Source organism: Plasmodium brasilianum, chromosome 13 (assembly GCF_023973825.1).
Source record: "Plasmodium brasilianum strain Bolivian I chromosome 13, whole genome shotgun sequence".
In the NCBI taxonomy this organism is placed as follows: domain Eukaryota; phylum Apicomplexa; class Aconoidasida; order Haemosporida; family Plasmodiidae; genus Plasmodium; species Plasmodium brasilianum.
The window spans coordinates 829,940-850,316 of record NC_090126.1 but is presented as its reverse complement, the minus strand read 5'-3'; the positions used below and the strand labels follow the sequence as shown (position 1 = coordinate 850,316).

Below are 20,377 nucleotides of genomic sequence, written 5' to 3'. Positions count from 1 at the left end.
TGATTTATATGTATGTACTTATGTAGATATTTATTATATGTTTATATATGCTTCTCTACATTTACATATTTTTACATAGAAGTATGTTTTGTGCTTTTTCATTTATTTAAAAAAAAAAAAAAAATTCGATTTTTTCATAGAACACATTAAAGAAATAAACTTTTTTCTCTTATAATACACAAAGGGGAAATAAAAAAAAAAAAAAGAAAAAAGAGAAAAAAAAAAGCCTATTTCTACTCTATTTATAATTTTAATTTTTCATTATAAAGACATATATAAAGGAATTCTCAATAGTATATTCACAAACATAATGTCCTACAAAGTCATACGAAATTCACGTTTGAAAAGTGCAGAACGAAAAAGAAAAGTATAAAAAGGCAAAATAATAGCAAACAAGTATGTTGAAGTAGGAATTAAAATTGGAATAAAAAATGAAATAAAAAATAAAATAATAAATGGTATAAAAATTGAAATTGAAATTGAAATTTTAAGTGCAAATAAAACTGTAATAAAGATTGCAATTAAATCTTAAATTGAAGGCTTTTATATTTTTTTTTCATTGTGTTTAAAAAAAAACAAAAAACAAATGTGCCCTTAATAAATATATATATATATACACTTATACATTTATATATATATTTATATATGCGTACATATATGTACCTTTTGACATATCGTTGTATCGCCAAAAAAAGATAAGAGAATATAGTTTTAATTGTAAGCTTGGCAATTTATAAAAAATAATAAAAAAATAAAAAACGTGTGATACGTTATATATATATATACATATTCATTCTCATTGTATATGCTTAAATGTACAGGAGGGGCCAAGTTTAAAAAAATAAAAATATATAGCAGCAACATGCATTTTCACAATGGTCATGAAAAAATATAAAATAAGTATAAAAAATATAAAATTTATAAAAGAAAAAAAAATGAAATGGGAAAAAAATTAGGAATGCTAATGTAGTATTATATATAATTACATACTCGAATTAATTTTAACATTTAAAATTTATGTATATATATATACATAAATAAATAAATATATATAATATATATATATATATAATATTAGAGAAAAATAACAGGAAAGATTAAAAAAACGTTTAATGTGAAAAACTACATGAAATAAAATTAACATAAAATAATAAAGTTTAAGAAATTAAGAAAATAAGTAAAAAAAAATTTCGTTTTGTAGAACACTCCAAAGATATATATATATATATAACTGAATAAATAATATATATCGTAAAATTAATATAAAATGTTTTTCTCTTCTGGTTTTCCATTTGATTCTATGGGTGGGCAACAAGCCCGTAGAAAAAGAGAAGTAAGAAAAAGAAAAGAAACTGTTATTTTATATATGTATATATACATATATATGTATATATAAGTACATACCTACAAACATAAGTATATGCGCAAAAACGTACCTACTTAAATAAATTACATACATATACAAATACATATGTATTTAAGTTTATGCGTAAATAAATACATAAAAATTATTATGTTGCATATTATATCATTTGCGAGGAATATCTTAGTTTTATCATGTACAAAAATGAGAAATACATCTGGTGAATATTAATTTTAGTAGTTCATAAATTAATATGAAACCTTGATTGCTAAATGTTGTATGAGCATACGTACATATATACATACATATAAACATACGTACATATATACATACATATAAACATACGTACATATATACATACATATGTACATACATATATACGTATATACATACATATATACGTAAATTTTTACATATATATGCATAAATGCATATACATAAGTAGTCGTATTGTGTTGGACCACTTGCGCAACCGATTTCTTGTGCCTTCTTCGGTTTACGAAGTTGTGCTAATGAAATAAACAAGCGCAAGTGTAAAAATATGCCAAAAAAAAATTATGAACAATGCATATAATTTTTTTCTTTTTTTTTTTTTTTTTTAACTTTTTACATATAATTTTTTTTTTTTCTTGTTTGTTCAGGTAAATAATTCAAAATATTATGAAATTTTGAATTTAAAAAAAAATTGTACCACCGATGAAGTTAAAAAGGCTTACAGAAAGCTTGCCATAATACATCATCCTGATAAAGGTGGAGATCCAGAAAAGTTTAAAGAAATATCAAGAGCATATGAAATATTAGCTGATGAAGAAAAAAGAAAATTGTATGATGAATATGGTGAAGAAGGATTGGAAAATGGGGAACAACCTGCTGATGCAACAGATTTATTTGATTTTATATTAAATGCAGGAAAAGGAAAAAAAAAAAGAGGTGAAGATATTGTAAGTGAGGTAAAGGTTACTCTTGAGCAGTTATATAATGGCGCAACAAAAAAGCTAGCTATTAGTAAAGATGTTATATGTTCCAATTGTGAAGGTCATGGTGGTCCAAAGGATGCAAAAGTTGATTGTAAACAATGCAATGGAAGAGGAACAAAAACATACATGAGATATCACTCAAGTGTTTTGCATCAAACTGAAGTAACATGTAATGGATGTAGAGGAAAGGGGAAAATATTTAACGAGAAAGATAAATGTGTTAATTGTAAAGGAGGATGTGTATTAAAAACGAGAAAAATTATAGAAGTGTATATACCTAAAGGTGCACCTAATAAACACAAAATTGTATTTAATGGAGAAGCTGATGAAAAGCCAAATGTAATTACTGGTAATTTAGTTGTTATATTAAATGAGAAACAGCATCCTGTATTTAGAAGAGAGGGAGTAGACTTATTTATGAGTCATAAAATTTCTTTATACGAATCATTGACAGGTTTTATTGCTGAAATAAATCATCTTGATGAAAGGAAAATTCTAGTAGATTGTACAAATACAGGTTTTATAAGACATGGTGATATAAGAGAAATAGTAGATGAAGGAATGCCAACATACAAGGATCCTTTTAAAAAAGGAAATTTATACTTAACCTTTGAAGTGGAATACCCAATGGATTTAATTATTACTAATGAAAAGAAAGAAATTTTGAAAATTTTAAAAAAACAAAATGAAAGCGAAAAGAAATACGACCTGGAAAATAGTGAATGTGAAGTTGTTACTTGTCAAGCTGTTGACAAAGAGTACATAAAACAGAGGGTAAGCAAAAAGCAGCAACAGGAGGCTTGTGAGGATGAGGAGCATCAGCCGGAAATGGAAGGAGGAAGGGTTGCTTGTGCACAGCAGTAGTATATGTAGTAGTTGTGCATGGCAATAACATTTAAGCTTAACAGTTGTTATTATTTTTCTAAATTTGCCATTTCAAAAAAATGTTGAGCATAATGTGCAAGTTTCGTAAAAAATATAAATAAAACAGATATAAATGAGTCAAAAAAGAAAAAAAAATAATAAAATTATTCAAAAAAAAAAAAAAAAAAAAAAATACTTCAAAAAGGAAGTAACATTTTGAATGCCATTTTTATAAAATCACAGAACTTGCATATAATTACCATGGAAGAATAAAAGCGATCACTGCCATATATATATATATATATATATATATACATAATAAATGTATATTTTAATTAAAAAAGAAAATCATTAAATATCTTGACAATTTTGAACAACAATAATGAAAAGCAAAAGAAGCCAGACTTGAACTGACCACTCATTGTTTCACTGTCTATGTGTTAATAACGGCAGCAGTAAGAGAACATCATTTTATTAATTAATTGTTGTGTGTACAGGTATGTGTGCATATATATATATATAATATGTAGTACCAGTAGAGCGGAATTCTGTTAAATCGAACAGCGTATTTGTAAAAAAATCGTCCCATTTCTGTTTTTTCTAATTTTTCATATATATATAAATGTATATACGTATAAATATATCTACATATAAATATATGTACATATAAATATATGTACGTATAAATATACGTCCATATAAATATACGTCCATATAAATATACGTCCATATAAATATACGTCCATATAAATATACGTCCATATAAATATACGTCCATATAAATATACGTCCATGTAAATATATGTCCATGTAAATATACGTCCATGTAAATATACGTCCATGTAAATATACGTCCATATAAATATACGTCAATATAAATATATATGCATACATATAATTATGATTTGTGAGTATAAATGATAATAATTATTATAATTATAATTCTAAGTTACAGCTGACGAAATATATAGGTTACTAATGACATTCCTTAAATGTTCTTTCCTTTTTTTTTTTTTTTGGTTTTTTTGCATAGCTGGCTTTGCTTTGTGGCTTGAAGGCTAAATTTAATTTTTTTTTTTCTCTTATTCATTCTTAATTTTACACTTGTATTTTTGCACATACGTGTATATTTAAATGCATTTTTTATTTTTATATAACAATAGTATATTTATTATACAAACTGTTAAAAGTACCAACTCGAACATAATTAAAAATGAGGAAAAAAAAAAGAAAAGAAAAAAAAAGGCAATCTTTCTTATATATTAACATTTTACCCACAAAAGAAGCATACCGTTATTTAAAGTTTATATAATGTGCAGTTTTCGTTGGTTCAATTGTTGCATGAATGGGCAGTATGTGTATCATGTGTTTGTATGAAGCTACCAATACGCATATCATAAGAAATAAAAAAAAAAATATATATATATATATATATATATATATATGTGCACTTGTGTGTATGTATTATATGAGTACATTTTAAAAAATTAGCTATGCACATAGGGATAAACCATTTTGCGACAAAACGAGTATTGTACCTTTAAGTATTCGACGATTGCTCATAATTATTTAGCTTCACACGCTGCATTTATTTATTTCTTACAGAATTCGTACAATAATGTATACTTACGTCTTTGTTTCTTTACGACAGCAGTCTTTTTCATTCCTTTTTTATAACAACAAAAAATAGAATTCATTTTTTATTGTAAAATGATGTTTAATGTAAAACTGGGAGCATTTTTTTTTTTTTTTTTCTTTTTTTCTTTTTGTCTGTATTCTTCAGTTTTATCACTAACACGTATATGTAATGAATATATATATATATATGTACATGTATATTATCATACATACATGCACTTGTTCATAATAATTACAAATGTAGCTGGACTATGATATCCCTCATATGGGCGAAAAAAAAAAAAAAAAAAACCACAGTATACCATTAAAATATAAGTAAAGGTGGTTAACATAATTATTTTAGCTTTATGCAAATAATGCATATACTTATGGGGTGCTTATAAATAATTCCTTCATGCGTTCAGAAATTACTGGAAGTGCATAACATAAAGGAGTAAAAAATGTCTACGTTGTAATCCCCGCATATAAACATGCACACGCGCACACACACATACACACACAAAAAAAAAGGGGAAAAAAAAAAAAATTTGTACAAAAATATGTATAAAAAAAAAAAGCAAAACTGCAAGGGTAATAAGACGTTAATGGATACTACTGCAAAGCGGTTATAAAAATAAAAAGCTGCCCTCTGTTTGTCTATCTATCTATCTATCTATCTATATATATATATATATATCTATATATATATATATATAAATATATATATATACATGCATACAATACCAAAAATGCCTGCAAAACCACTTAGTAAAATGCTCATTTTATTAAATGCGTGCACTGTGGCGGAGAGGTACGACAGTATAACACACCTCCGTAATTGCCTATTTTTTTTTTTTTTTTTTTTTTCAAAAAAAATTAAAATGTCTCCCTCTTTTCTTTATCCTTTGGGTTTTTTTTTTTTTTTTTTTTTTTTTATATGTTTTTTCTTCAATAACAAAATTACACCCTGGAGGTAAGTTCGATTTTGACTTTTCTATTTTCGATGATAAATTTCCATTTAACCTAATCAAACCAGTTGATCTAGGTGCTCTGTATATACCAGTTTTTTTTGAATCGATACCTAACTGTTTATTAATATAAAATTGTAAATGTGAGTTATCAACATAAGTACCTAAAGTAGCATCCGTTTCTTGAAATTTAATTTTATTAAATGGTAAAATTATAACATTATATAATTCTTCAAAATTTATTCGACTGACAATTAAACCATTATATTTATAAATTTTTATGTTGTTATCAACTCTTAATCTTGGATGTGTAGTAGCAGTTATAAAATGTGTTCCATCATTGAAAAATTCACATATAACAGCACATGATGATTTTGTCTTTGTAATTTCTTTTTTATTTGATGTATTCCATATAGATATATCTCCACTTAAATTACCAAATCCTCCTGTTAATAATAATTTTTCATTACAATTTAATTTTAGTGTATTATATTTATGTCTTCCATATGAATAAGATACATTTGCATTCTTATCATGTACAACAATTTCTGCTGGTATTTCTCCTTTACATACATAAAATTTATTCTGATTATATGACCATATAGTATCATATATTAATCCTTTATTCGTCATTATATTAACATCTTTTAATGTTACTGTGTCTATGAAATATAAATTACTCGAACCGTAGTAGGACTGTTTCTCTTTATCTACTTGTGTATGTATTTGTAATAATAAGGAAGTTCCATTTTTATTCCATTTTATTTTTATTTCATCAGAGTTAAAAAAATTTTTTGAGTAAATATGTTTATTTAAATTATCCATGTTAAAAATTTTAAAAACGGATGGATTTCCTTTACTTCCTTGTTCATATGTAATTAACAAATTTCCCTTTTTATTAACAAGGTCAGGTGATAAATCAAAATATTCGATATTATCTAATTTTAATTTATCTGCAGGTACACTTAAGTTGTTATCTTTATAAATATTTATCTGACTGTTATTTAAACAAACGCAAACTGATTCACTCTCATTCCATTTAAAGAAAGGCCAATTTTTATTGCTATAACTTTTTAATGTACGCTCGCATATTAGCATTTCGTTATAATATATGCTTTCACTTTTTTCCTTATTATCGTTATTTTCATGTGAGTTAGTCTTCTGATTCGTGTTAGCAGCGTTAGTAGTTTCACCTTTCCCATCGCCAACCCGCTTGTTCATTTGACCTTCGCTATTAGAGGCTATGATTTTATTCCACTCCCTCTGCTCCGTGTGGTTCTCCCCCATCTCGTCCTTTTTGTCCTTTTTCTTTTTCTTCTTTCCTAATTTCCCGCTAATTTTATACACATACAAATTGGTACTAACAACATCAGGCTTATATTGACAATGTAGGACTATGTAGTTATCTCTTGGACTCGTTACAATTCTCTTTATTTGCGTTTTTGTTTTTATATAAATAACTTCTTTATCTTTATTTTGCATATCAATAATTTCTGCTACATTGAGCTTAGATTTTCTAACAAGAATTATTTTTTTATAATCATGTGTGCATGTAGCTATCTCTACATCATTATATTCTTTATATATATTTATCCCTCTATTAATTAAAAAGTCATTAAATTTGCTCACCGATTTTTTTAGCTGGTTATCACTAGGAGTACCATTCAAATTGTTCTTTTCCCTGTCCTCTACACTTTTATCATTTTTCCTACCAGCACTAGGCTTACTCCTGTTGTTATCATTGTTGTTACTGCCATGGTTACTGTTGTTGTTATTACTGCAGCTATTATTATTATTATCATCATCCTCCTCGTGCAATACATTAACTTTGCTATTTCTTATTTCTCCATCTTTTTTTATTTCTTCATTTATATCATCTATAATGTTCTTACTCAACGCAGTATTATATTCGTATACAGTTACTTTGTTTTTACTTAAAGCTAGGAAGTACAAGTTGTTGTTGCTTTCATCCTCTTTCGACATATTCCCTACTCCTTTTGTGTTTTCAGTTGCTTTTCTTTCACCTTCCCTAATAGTGAGGTTTCTCTATCAGAGCAATTTCTTCTCTTTTTGTTACGCTTGTCAGCTTTTGCTTTTTACAAACTCTTACCACTTGAATGATTACCTGCTCCTTATTATACCGAAACGCAGAACAAGGAACAATTACGCAAAAATATGCTTATTTTACCCATACAAATATATATATATATACGTATATACGATTTTATTTACTCATCAATTCGTATATAGTAGTCCCTATGACTGCAAAAATAAAACATAAGAGCAAACGTTTTAGGGGGTACCTGTTGCATATAAGCACCCGCAAATATCATATGTATATATATATATATATATATATATATATTTAAGCTAATGTATTTAAAGCTATTACTCGCAAATGATTAAAAAATAAATTTAATAAATTTTGTACTTTTGTTATATATCCTTTTTTAAAATTAACAACAGAGGGAAAAAAAAAAAAAAAAAAAAAAAATGGGATTTCAAAATATATTTACAGTGAATCGTGTTCATTTTTTTTTGGGTACTTAGGAATAACTGTCATAGCCCTTATTCGCCTTATTTTTGCCACTTGCAATATATAAATATATTTATATATAAATTTGATTATTTTGTATTTTATATATATACACAAATAAACACTTATGTAAGTGTAATTCGTTGAACTTGTGCTTAATATTAAGTGAAATAAGGCAGAGCACTACGATCCCTTTAAAGGAATTTCAGTGGAACAAAAATGAAGCACATACATATATACATACGTACATACAAACATACACTATTGCATTTGTGTATAAACTCATGTGTATACGTATATGGAAAAAAATGTAGTATCGTAAGTTCTATATGAACATATATATATGTTCGACTTCACTTACTATATGGTAATGTATTTTTAAATTCTACTTTCTCTAAAATAACCATAGTAAGCCGAAAGGTGTCAAGTAGTACTGTAAAAAAAAAAAAAAAAAAATGCAGCGTAACAACAGGGAATTTACCCGTAAAATGTATCATATTTTCAAACAAGCAAAACAATTAATATTAGCAGGATTTGTTATAGAATTATTTTATTTTTTTTAATTTTTTTTTTTTATTAAAAAAAAATTTTTATTTTTATTTTTATTTATATATATATATATATATATATATCATATTGATAGGTGGGTTTAAAAAATAGGCCAGAAAAGAAAAAATAAATTTTAATACAACTCATAATTCCTCCTTTTTATAAAATGTGTAATAAGTTATGTACGCCTATGTGAGGCAAGTGTTTGTGCATTCGTTTACGTTTACGTTTGTGTATGTGTACGTGTACGTATACGTGTAAGCATATGCGCGTTAAGTGGTGCGTTTTTTTTTTTTCATTATATTTGTAACAAGCATATATACATATATGTATATATATATATATATATACAAACACATACTAAGCGTTATATTGAGGAAAAACCAGAACAAAAAAAGAGAAAGAAATAAAAGAATAGTAATTACATTATCTACATATGAGCTTCATTTTGTGCTGCATTCATATGGCGGTGTGTTGAATATTATCACTTCCAGCTTTACACCCATAAAAGAACACCCAACTTTAGAAAATAAAACAAACGACCTCATTATAGCAGAAAAATGTACAAAAGAGAGTGAGTAAAAAAAATGAAGAAAATATTTTAAACAAAATAATGTAAGCAAAATGAATAGTTTTATAATGTTCAGAGGTTTATGTAATATCAAAAGGTTCTTATATGCGCGAAAAGTTGAATTGATTTTTTTTTTTTTTCCTTATTTCTTTTTAATTCTTCATTGTAGAGATCAGTGTGAAAAAATAGAATTTTGCATATGATTAAGTGGAGCAAATGGGAGAAATAAAAGCCTAGAGCTTGCAAAAATTAAACATAAAGAGAAAAAAAAAAAAAAAAAAAAAAACAGTTTATCTTTTTTATTAACGTTGTGTTTTTAAACTAATCGTCGAATAAAATATTTTTATTTATATTCTTTGTCTTTTTCTTTAGCTTTTTTTTTTTTTTTTTTCCTCAATATAGCTATGTGTATATGCATACATTGATGAAAGAGAAGAAAATTTTATCTTATATGAAGTACTTCTTAACTGTAAGTCGTTTTTCTTACTATAAAAAAGAAAAAAAAAGTATGTGTAGTTTTAAATTAGACTCTCCCATTATATAATATCATACGAATTAAAACTTGTATCGAATATATATGAATGTACTAAAAAAAAAAAATATATATATATAAGGATAAATGTTAATCTTTGGGGGAGGATTGCACTTGGTCTACCTTTTCTTATTCTTCTTGTCATTATCTTACTAAATCGCAGCATCCATTAAGGATTCATATATATTGCGCACTTATATTTACATTCAGAAGAGGGTATTCATCTTCCACTATTTTTTTTTTTTTTTTTTTTTTTTTTACTGTTTGCATGAAAAAGTTAATGTTGTTATATGGAAAGCGGTGAATACAAAAAGAACTCAAGTTTTCATTGAATTACAACTTCTCATATAGTAACGGCACACACGCGCCAATACATACATACATACATACATACATACATACATACATACATACCTGCATACGTTCATACATATATGCGCTTCTTTCTGAGAATGCACCCACGTTTCGAACAAGCGAAGTCTACTGAAGAGGAACTGAGTAACAACAAGTGGTGAAGAATGAATACGTCGTCTTTCCTAAGCATTTTCTTGTACGTATTGGATCTGATTTATACGTTCCACACTGTAAGCGGGGGAAAATAAGCAAACGAATAAACAAAAAAACGAACAAAAACCAAACAAAAAGCTAACAGACAAATGAACGAGTGAACGAATGAACGAATGAACGAACTGTTAAACAATTAAGCACGTTTAGAAATACAGCCAAGCGGGGCAAAATGCTACATACCCGAAAATATAGTGAAACGATGCCCTTTCAATATTTGTAGGAGGGGAAGGAACACGTTTCCATAATACATAAAGAAGAAAAAAGAGATATAGTACCCAAGTCGTGGTTACATTTAATAAAAGAATGTGTCGACTTAATTAAAGATGTGTATAACTTAAAAGATACAATTGTAGATGAAAACGATTTGATTATCTGGAGTGATGGAAAAAGAATGGACGAAAAGTATTTCGAATCTAAGAGTTTCAAAAGGGGAGCTAAAATGGTGTACGTATTCTTGTCTAGTAACGTAAGTTATGCACCAGAAAAGTGAAAAAAGAAAAAGAACGAAAATGGGAAAAACGAAAAGGATGGAAAATATAAGAAGTGAAATTAAAAGAAAGGAAAATAAAGGAAGAAAATAAATAAGAGGAAAAAATATAAGAAAGGAACAGTAGTCAAATGATGGCAACTTCATACGTGTGTGCACTGACGGGGATGTAGCCTTTTTAATTTCTCTTTTTATTTATATTTATGCTTCTATATGTACCGTATTTATCCCTATATATGTCCCTATATTTGTGCCTTTACCTGTACTTGTGTTTATACCCTTATCCGTATTTTCATTCTTGTTATCTTTTATTATTTTGTTTTATTATTTTGTTTTATTATTTTGTTTTATTATTTTGTTTTATTATTTTGTTTTATTATTTTGTTTTATTATCTTGTTTTATTATTTTGTTTTATTATTTTGTTTTATTATCTTGTTTTATTATCTTGTTTTATTATCTTGTTTTATTATATTGTTTCATTATCATGTTTTATTATCTTGTTTTATTATCTTGTTTTATTATTTTTTTTATTATTTTTTTTATTATTTTTTTTTTTTTTGCGGTCTCGCAGATCTCGGGCGAAAACTGCTTTACAAGGGAAAATGTCTACAGAAAAATCTCAGATGAGATAGAAAAATACAAAAATGCAATTAAGGGGCACTTTCAAATTTACGATAAAGAATATGATGAATGGGCATCAATGAAGGAAATATTAAAATTGTTAATAAAATCCAAAGACTTACGAGATTTGCTAGTAGACATTAAAACAGACGAACAAGTTGAAATGGTCAGGCGAAAAATTCTTGAACTAACACAAGAAAATAAAAACTACCAAATATTTGCTGATATGCTAAAAGATAATAAAACGATTTATAATATACTAAATGATATGAACGAGTGGAAAATTTTCGTAATGGAAAATTTGGAAAATATAAAAAAGTTGATTGAGCCTTACTATCCGCATAGTAATAATACCGATTTATAATTACTAGTATGGAGTAGCATTGGAATTGGGATTGATGCTACTGCTGCAACTGTTACTACTATACTACTGCTTCCGATTGAGGAGATATGTGTTCATAATGCCACAAATTGTACCATTTAAAAATATGCAGTCGTGGCACGACGATGAACATAATCCAAGCGTGGAATGTTGGACGTATTTTGTATGATCAATTTTTTTTTTTCTTTTTTTATATATTTAACAAATGTATGATAAGATTTTATATCCAAATGAAAGGTACTTTTCTACACTTTCGAAAATTTGAACTATATATGAACACAAAAAAAAAAAAAAAAAAAAAAAAAAAAAAAAAAAAAGAAGAAAGAAAGAAAGAAGCAAATAGGTAGCTAGTACATTGTTCAGTGTACTAGATTAAGAGGTATTATAATTTAAGTTATAGATACCCAAATAGGCGATTTGCCATAGTAGTGCATTACTTTACAAAGGTTTTGCAAAAACTCACATGTGTAACACACTAATAATTAAGTCAGTAATACATGAGGAAGGGAGAGAGTACGGTCTTCCTGGGCTGAATGAACAGCAACCGCATATGAAGTCGCTGCAACAAATGGAATTTTAAAAAAAAAAATTTAATACGGTATATCAAAATTTGGATAATAAAAAAAATATAAAAATTGTATAATAAAAGCTAAAGAACTGGATAATAAAAAAAAAAAAAAAAATATATATATATATATATATTATATATATATATATATCTTAAAAAAAATTGCAAAATTATGGCGAGATAACTGCCAAATTATGGCAAAAAAAATTAAAAGAACCAATCAACGATGGTAGTCAAAAGTTCAGGGAGAGGGATAAGCCCAGGTTACCATAAGGTAGCGCCTTGACAAACCCATAGGATCCCAGTAAATGCAAAGAATCATCAGGAATGCAATTTAATTTTATGTTAAATTTTCCTTTCATATATTGTGTTGATATATTCAAATTAGTGTCAGGTATTCTATAGGCAAGTGCACAATGAAAAGGGGAATATTTTCCATTTACATTTTCAATAGAAGATTCTAGTTGTTCCTGTAATGCTTCAATTTGTTTTTGTTGATTATCAATTACTTGCAAAATATTTTGATAATTTTTATTTTTTTCTATATCTTTATATGCATTTTTTTTTTTTTTCCTGGTTAAGTCTTTACAAAACATTTTCACATGCTCAACATTGTCATTTAAAATTTTTTTATATTTTTCAACGGGTATTTGATAAGTCGAATTTAATAAGAAATTATTTTTGTCCTTTTCCCTAATTTTATTATATATAGAAAATTCAAAATTAGGTGGGATCAAACTTTTTAACTCTTGTTCATATGTTCGAAATATTTTATTAATACTATTTATATATGATATGTAATCTATGTTATCTGCTCTATCTGCTCTATCTGCTCTATCTGCTTTGTCTGCTTTAACTGCTTTATCTGCTTTAACTGCTTTATCTGCTTTAACTGCTTTATCTATTTTATCTACTTTATCTGATAAAAGATCTTTTATATCATTTAACGCTTTTGCTTTTACTATTTGGATCTTAAAAAGGAAAATGTTATATAGTTGTTCTTCAATAATATTAATTATATCAACAAAATAACTGTAGTTATTTAACAGATACTCCTTTTGTGTTTTTTCATTTTTCATATTTAGAATATCTTCTAGGAATGTATACTTACAGTAGTTCCTTTCAAAATTGCTCAGTATGCTTTCGTAAAACGATTTGAAGTTTTCCTTCTTTTCTATTTTTCTTGTATATGAACAAAATATACTGCTAAATGCAATTATAATTTTATCTTTTAACATGTCTAAATGTTTTCTATATTTATTTATATTTTTAAGTGCTTCTTTTGAATTGACCCTTTCCTCTTCTTCTTCTTCTTCCATGCCTTTAAGTTTTATAGACAAGACAATATTATTACGCCGTACACTGCTGTTTGTTCTTTCTTCATTGTCTCCCCTACCATCGCTACTATCACTTCTTGCAAGCGTTTCCTCCTTTTGCTCCTTACCCTCGATTCTACTACCATCGCTTCTATTCCTCTGCTGTGAATTTACCTTTTCATTAGAGCTCACCTGGTTGCTGTCCTTCTGCAAACTCTCAGTGCTTCCATTCGATTCGACACCCAATTTTTTTTCATTTTTTTTGTTCTGGTTAATGTTTCCTTTACTACTCTCAGTGATGTTTACATGTTCGCCTTGCTTATTATCCTTATCATTCTTATTATCCTTATCATTCTTATTATCCTTATCATTCTTATTATCCTTATCATTCTTATCATACTTATCATTCTTATCATACTTATCATTCTTATCATACTTATTATTCTTGTTATATTTAACATTCTTATCGTTTTTATCATCCCGCTTGCTACTGAAGAAGGGGAATAATGTACACACCTTGTGCTTGCTCAGTTTGTAACTCTGATTTCTTCTCGTCCTTCTGTTATTAATATAATACAATGGACGATAGTTCTTAATACGCTTGTTTATACCATTTTGTAATTTAGTACTATTGACGTAAATGCATTTCTTTACCTTGTGGTCACTCAGTACTCTTGCTACGCTTGTTACATTACATCCTCTAAAATGTTTACACATATAGTTTATTAATACGAATAAAATCGATATGTATATAATTCCTTTTTTCATAAAAGATACCATGTTAAACGTTCTGCAGTACTCTGTTGCTCTTGCTTAGCGCGAAAATGCGTACCTACGTAAATACATATACACATATAAGAACATACGAACATGAGCACATGCGCTTATACACATAGGCACATATATATATATATATATGTATATATATATATATACATCCATACGCATATACCTATATATTTATGTATGTGCACATTTGACGCGCTGTGTGAGCATTAAGAAAATAAAACCATAGGCCGATACCATCCAATGAAGTCAAATTACAATTGAAACAAAATTGCACAAATACACTATTGATTATTTTTGCGTTAGGGAGGCATGCATGCACCCATGCATATATATATACATACATACATAAGCGCATATATTCATACATATGTATATATGTATGTATGTACGTACGTATATAGGTCTTTCTCTCTGTGGTTTTCACTTGGCACGTATTTACATATTTCAGCAGGGTTCATTATTGACTTTAAACAAAAAGAAAATTTTAAGCTGATCAGGAAAAACGGGATATTTACATATGTACATATTATAGAATAAAAATTGATTGCTTTTTTTTTTTTTTTATTTCGTGTACTGATAAGCAAAAATTGGGGAAAGAGCAGGAGAAGTCTCGTCCTTTTTTTTTTTTTTTTTTTTTTTTTAATTTGCCTTTAAGAGGAACAAGAACTATCGGAAAATGAGGTCATTAAATGAAATGGCAAAATGGTGAATGCGTCAATTCGTTAATACGTCAATGAGTAAATTCGTCAATTCGTTAATACGTTAATACGTCAATGCGTCAGTGAGTAAATTCGTCAACTCGCCAATGGATCAGTGAATGAATAAAACTACTCTTTCTTGAAGAGTCGATAAAAGGGAAAAAAAAAATTTTTTTTCGCCAAGAAGCGGTTAGAATAAATATGCTTTATTTTACTGCATTTTGGTCTGCTTTGCAGTCCGTTTGGTTCGTTTGTTATATTATTTTACTAATTTTTACCTTACATGATTTATTTTACTTTATTTGCTTATATATACATATATATATATATATATATATATATATATATATATATATATATATATGTATATTTTTTTTTTTTTTTTTTCGTTTCAGCATTTTTTCGACCTTGCCAGATTAGCGTTAAAATGCAAATAAGATTAGACTAGGAATCAGCAAATTATACTTGAAAAAACTAAGGAGTAGCCGGTGGCCTAATGGGAGCATTCTGATAAAAGTTATATTATATATATGTAATAATGAGAAAGTATAAATGTGTACACATACACACGTATACGTATATATACATATTATATATATATATTTAGATATATATTTAAACGGAGTGAGGTAGAAACAGTTTTTCAAAAATTTGATTAATTGTTCACAAAGTACCGAAAAAAAAAAAATAAATCAAAATAAAATAAAATAAAATGTACAAATAAAAATATTAAACAAATAAAACAAATAAAACAAATAAAACTAAAAAATTAAAATATAATTATCAAAATATGGTAAAATTATTAAAGTAAAAGAAAATTTTCAAAGGAAAGTAAAATTTTCAAAGTGAAGTAAATTTTACAAAATAAAGCAAAATTTAATGAAGCAAAATATATTGAAGCAAAATATATTGAAGCAAAATATATTGAAGCAAAATATATTGAAGCAAAATATATTGAAGCAAAATATATTGAAGCAAAATATATTGAAGCAAAATTTAATGAAGCAAAATATATTGAAGTAACGCAAGCTATTTGTGCACATCGGTATATTTAAATACACTAAAAGAACGCAAAAAGAACATTCTTGCAAAAAATATAAAATAGCAATTTGTTTTTTTTTTTAAAGAAAAACATATAAAACCTCTCTTTTTAAGAAATAACAATTTGGCTTATTAGCAAAATGAAAATATTGCTGTTCATAAAGGTAACCTTAGCACTATTAATTCTTCAGAGGAATATATCAAGCATGTTTGGATTTTTTAAAAAAATTACCATCTCAAAGGGCGATTTACGACCTACTCTTTATGATTATGATGTAAAATCTTTAGATGGGAAAACCATATCAATGTCCACATATAAAAATAAGGTTTTAGTTATTTTCAACTCTGCATCAAAATGTGGTTTAACGAGTAGTCAGATTGAACAGTTTAACCAGTTATATGAACGGCTACAAGCAAAGGGATTGGAGGTGAAGATTAAAAAAATGAAACAGTGAAATGTCGACTGTTCGTTAAAATAGCTCATTTGTTTTATGAATGTATTTTATTCTCATTGTTTGTATTGCTTACCTTGCTTTATTCATTCGTGCATTTTTGCGACTGTCTTTTCATACACTTGTATTTACTCCTTTTTTCCCCTTTCCCCCCTTTCTTAGCTCCTTGCATTTCCAACGTACCAATTTCTAAATCAGGAATACCAAAACGTATGTGATATACGCGCATTTAACGAAAAAAAAAATGTTAAGTATAGTACCTTTGCTCCTGTTGAAGTGAATGGCGAAAATACAAATGACTTGTTTAAGTTTCTGAAGGCCAACTGTGAATCGGTAAGTATACTCTTTTTGAAAAAAGGAAAGAGATGAAACAAGGAAAGAGAACCGAAAAATAGAAAGAAAATCAAAAAAAGAAAGAAAACAAAAAAAAGAAAGAAAATCAAAAATAGAAAGAAAACAAAAAATAGAAAGAAAATCAATAATAGAAAGAAAACCAAAAAATGAAAGAAAATCAAAAATAGAAAGAAAACCAAAAATAGAAAAAAAATCAAAAATAGAAAGAAAACCAAAAATAGAAAAAAAATCAAAAAAGGAAAGAAAATCAAAAATAGAAAGAAAACCAAAAAGCCAAGCTTTATTCATATATTCTAACTTTAAATGAGTTAATATTTTTTGCATGTTAAATGACCCTAACATGGAAAATATTTGTGGGGTGTGCAGTATTTACATTTTTTTTTTTTTTTTTTTTTCCAGTATGTGAGTATACATATATATTTTATTTATTTTATCAACTCCTTTTCACGTATAAAGTTATCGTAGTGTACATACGGGCTTTTTAATTTTTTCCATTTCAGATGCATGATAAGAATGGCAAGCTAGAAAATATCGGGTGGAATTTTGGAAAATTTTTAGTTGATAGAAAGGGAAATGTTGTCAAGTACTTTTCACCGAGGACAAGCCCATTAGATATGGAAAAATTTATTGTCGAGTTATTATAAAAAAAGAAAGGAGCATGAAATGAAGCTAAAAGATGATATAACAAATGGGATATTATATGCGGAATGGCAGACATAATACTAGGTGTAATAGCAGGCAGAATAGCAGGCGGAATGACAACAGAAATAAAAAATATTCTCATTTTACGGCATAACTATGATGGGCGCAAACTAGTATGTATACGTGCATTGTAACATATATATATATATATATATATTGTACACATACCAACAACCAATTTTTCTACAACATAGTTCGAAAGAAAATGCCGTAAAAATTGGCTACCTCCAAAAAAAAAAAAAAAAAAAAAAAAAAAATGGATTGAATTATCTGTACAGTTGTACATGTATATCATATGTGTGTACGCATATCTTTAAAATGCACGTAGAAAAAAAACAAAAAAAAAAAAAAAAAGAAAAGAAAAGAAAAGCAGAGAGAATGGACGAATGAGAAAACGAAAAAAGCAGTACGTATTCTTTTAAATAAAACCATAAGAAACATAAAGCAGTATTACACCATTTTGTAATTAGAATGACCGCTTCCTAGCAAAGTACATTATTTTTTAGTAATATTTTTTGGTTGTCCTTTTATATATTCTATTTGTTATGGTGTTACCTTTGCTCCTTTTAATTATGCACCAGTTTTATTGCCAATTTTTCCTTTTACATATTACATTTTACGTTTTACCTTTTATTTTTTTCATTTTTTTTATTCCTTTTTTTTTCCCTCATCTACTTGAACATTTATTTATTATTTTCTTTTTTTTTTATTCTCCTCATTATACAACTCGCGTGCACAGAGAAAATCAGTATAACGAAACAGTTTGCACTTGGCCAACTTCAATCATTTTTCTAATTTTGATAAATTTCTTCTAAACTTAAACACATTTTATAACAAAAAAGGACAAAATAACTAAAGGTAAAAATATTACTACCAAAAAATTTTTTTTTTTAATTTATGAAGAATTTGAATATTTAAAATGATCTTATCAATTATGTATTTATTTACTCATTGAAAAAAAATAAAAAAAAAAAGAAATATAACATTGAAATTTTTAGTTTAAATACAATTACCTACTTATTGTATTTGCAAAATAAAAAAAAAAAAGTGTTTATCGCAATTTTGTCAGTGTAAAGAATTGGGTAAAGTTTTATTAAACTAGTTTTTCATTTTTCTTTTCATTTTTCTTTTCATTTTTCTTTTCATATTTCTTTTCATATTTCTTTTCATATTTCTTTTCATATTTCTTTTCATATTTCTTTTCATATTTCTTTTCATATTTCTTTTCATATTTCTTTTCATATTTCTTTTCATATTTCTTTTCATATTTCTTTTCATTTTTGTTTTCATTTTTCTTTCTTTTCTTTTTACTAATATTTGTTATTTAAATTTATAAGTTTTTTACTATTTTTCCGAAGTGGAAAATGCAGTAATTAGTATTCAAACGACACTATTTTTATGCAATGATTTTATAAGCAAACATAATATTATAGATATACCAATTTTGTATATTCGTGTATTTATTTTTATACGTACATATAATGTGTGATATATATATATATATATATATATATAAACGTGTACAAATGCGTGTATACACCTATGTACATATATACACTTAACATATGTATATGCAAAATATCGCACCTGATTCTAAATTTTAATGTTCAAGTGATTTAAAAATTAGTTACTGTAACACTATGTACATATATGCACATATATTTATTTATATATATATTTATTTACATATATATTTATTTACATATATATTTATTTACATATATATTTATTTACATATATATTTATTTACATATATATTTATTTATATACATATTTATGTATACATTTACTTAAATACGTGTATATTTATTTACATACATATTTATACATATACAAATATTTATTTACGTATATATTTATTTACATATTTATATATACTTATATTTACATAAGTGTATATTTATATGTATATATATTTATATACATATTTATACATCGCAAACGTGTAGTCCCTTCTCTTCTTAAAACCCATTGTAATTCTGATTATTTCTACTTTTTTATTTTTTATTTTAAACTCCACATAAACTACATATATACTTCATATTTTGTTGAGAAAAATTCCTATTTTTTTTTTTTCTTTTTTTTATTAGAAAGGACAAATATATATAATTAAATATAGTAATTAGCGAAAATATGTATACATATATATATGTATATATCTGTACATATCGTATGTAAACAAATGTATATTTTTACGTATATACAAATGACGAGTAAAAATTTTCAGGTTTAAATTACATAAAAAGGAGAAAAGGAAAAACGCGTAAAATTTTTTTTTTTCAGCTTTAAAAGAACTTAAGTTATCGTTAAAGTTTTGTACGTATTATGGTATTAAGTGTACAGATATATTATATTCAAAGAGGTACATAAATGTTTGTATATATATATATATATATATATATATATATATATATATGTATGT

The 20,377-nt window shown here is 26.2% G+C and overlaps 5 protein-coding genes across 5 annotated transcripts; 3 read left to right on the top strand and 2 right to left on the bottom strand.

Moving 5' to 3' along the window:
• Nucleotides 1-1,267: 1,267 nt before the first annotated feature.
• On the top strand, nt 1,268-3,204 carry MKS88_004861 (HSP40; the record flags this gene model as incomplete). The annotated part of the gene is made up of 2 exons (XM_067218071.1): nt 1,268-1,333; nt 2,005-3,204. The coding sequence occupies 2 exons, from the start codon at nt 1,268-1,270 to the stop codon at nt 3,202-3,204; spliced, it is 1,266 nt and encodes a 421-aa protein (XP_067071241.1).
• A 2,483-nt stretch (nt 3,205-5,687) lies between these two features.
• On the bottom strand, nt 5,688-7,772 carry MKS88_004860 (eukaryotic translation initiation factor eIF2A; the record flags this gene model as incomplete). The annotated part of the gene is made up of 1 exon (XM_067218070.1): nt 5,688-7,772. The coding sequence occupies one exon, from the start codon at nt 7,770-7,772 to the stop codon at nt 5,688-5,690; it is 2,085 nt and encodes a 694-aa protein (XP_067071240.1).
• A 2,723-nt stretch (nt 7,773-10,495) lies between these two features.
• MKS88_004859 (uncharacterized protein) lies at nt 10,496-12,017 on the top strand (the record flags this gene model as incomplete). The annotated part of the gene is made up of 3 exons (XM_067218069.1): nt 10,496-10,561; nt 10,765-11,010; nt 11,604-12,017. The coding sequence occupies 3 exons, from the start codon at nt 10,496-10,498 to the stop codon at nt 12,015-12,017; spliced, it is 726 nt and encodes a 241-aa protein (XP_067071239.1).
• An 819-nt stretch (nt 12,018-12,836) lies between these two features.
• Nucleotides 12,837-14,699, bottom strand: MKS88_004858 (peripheral plastid protein 1; the record flags this gene model as incomplete). Its single annotated transcript, XM_067218068.1, has 1 exon — nt 12,837-14,699. The coding sequence occupies one exon, from the start codon at nt 14,697-14,699 to the stop codon at nt 12,837-12,839; it is 1,863 nt and encodes a 620-aa protein (XP_067071238.1).
• Nucleotides 14,700-16,587: 1,888 nt separating this feature from the next.
• Nucleotides 16,588-17,897, top strand: MKS88_004857 (glutathione peroxidase-like thioredoxin peroxidase; the record flags this gene model as incomplete). The annotated part of the gene is made up of 3 exons (XM_067218067.1): nt 16,588-16,875; nt 17,062-17,232; nt 17,754-17,897. 3 exons carry the CDS (start codon nt 16,588-16,590, stop codon nt 17,895-17,897), a joined length of 603 nt encoding a protein of 200 aa, XP_067071237.1.
• Between the last annotated feature and the right edge of the window lie 2,480 nt (nt 17,898-20,377).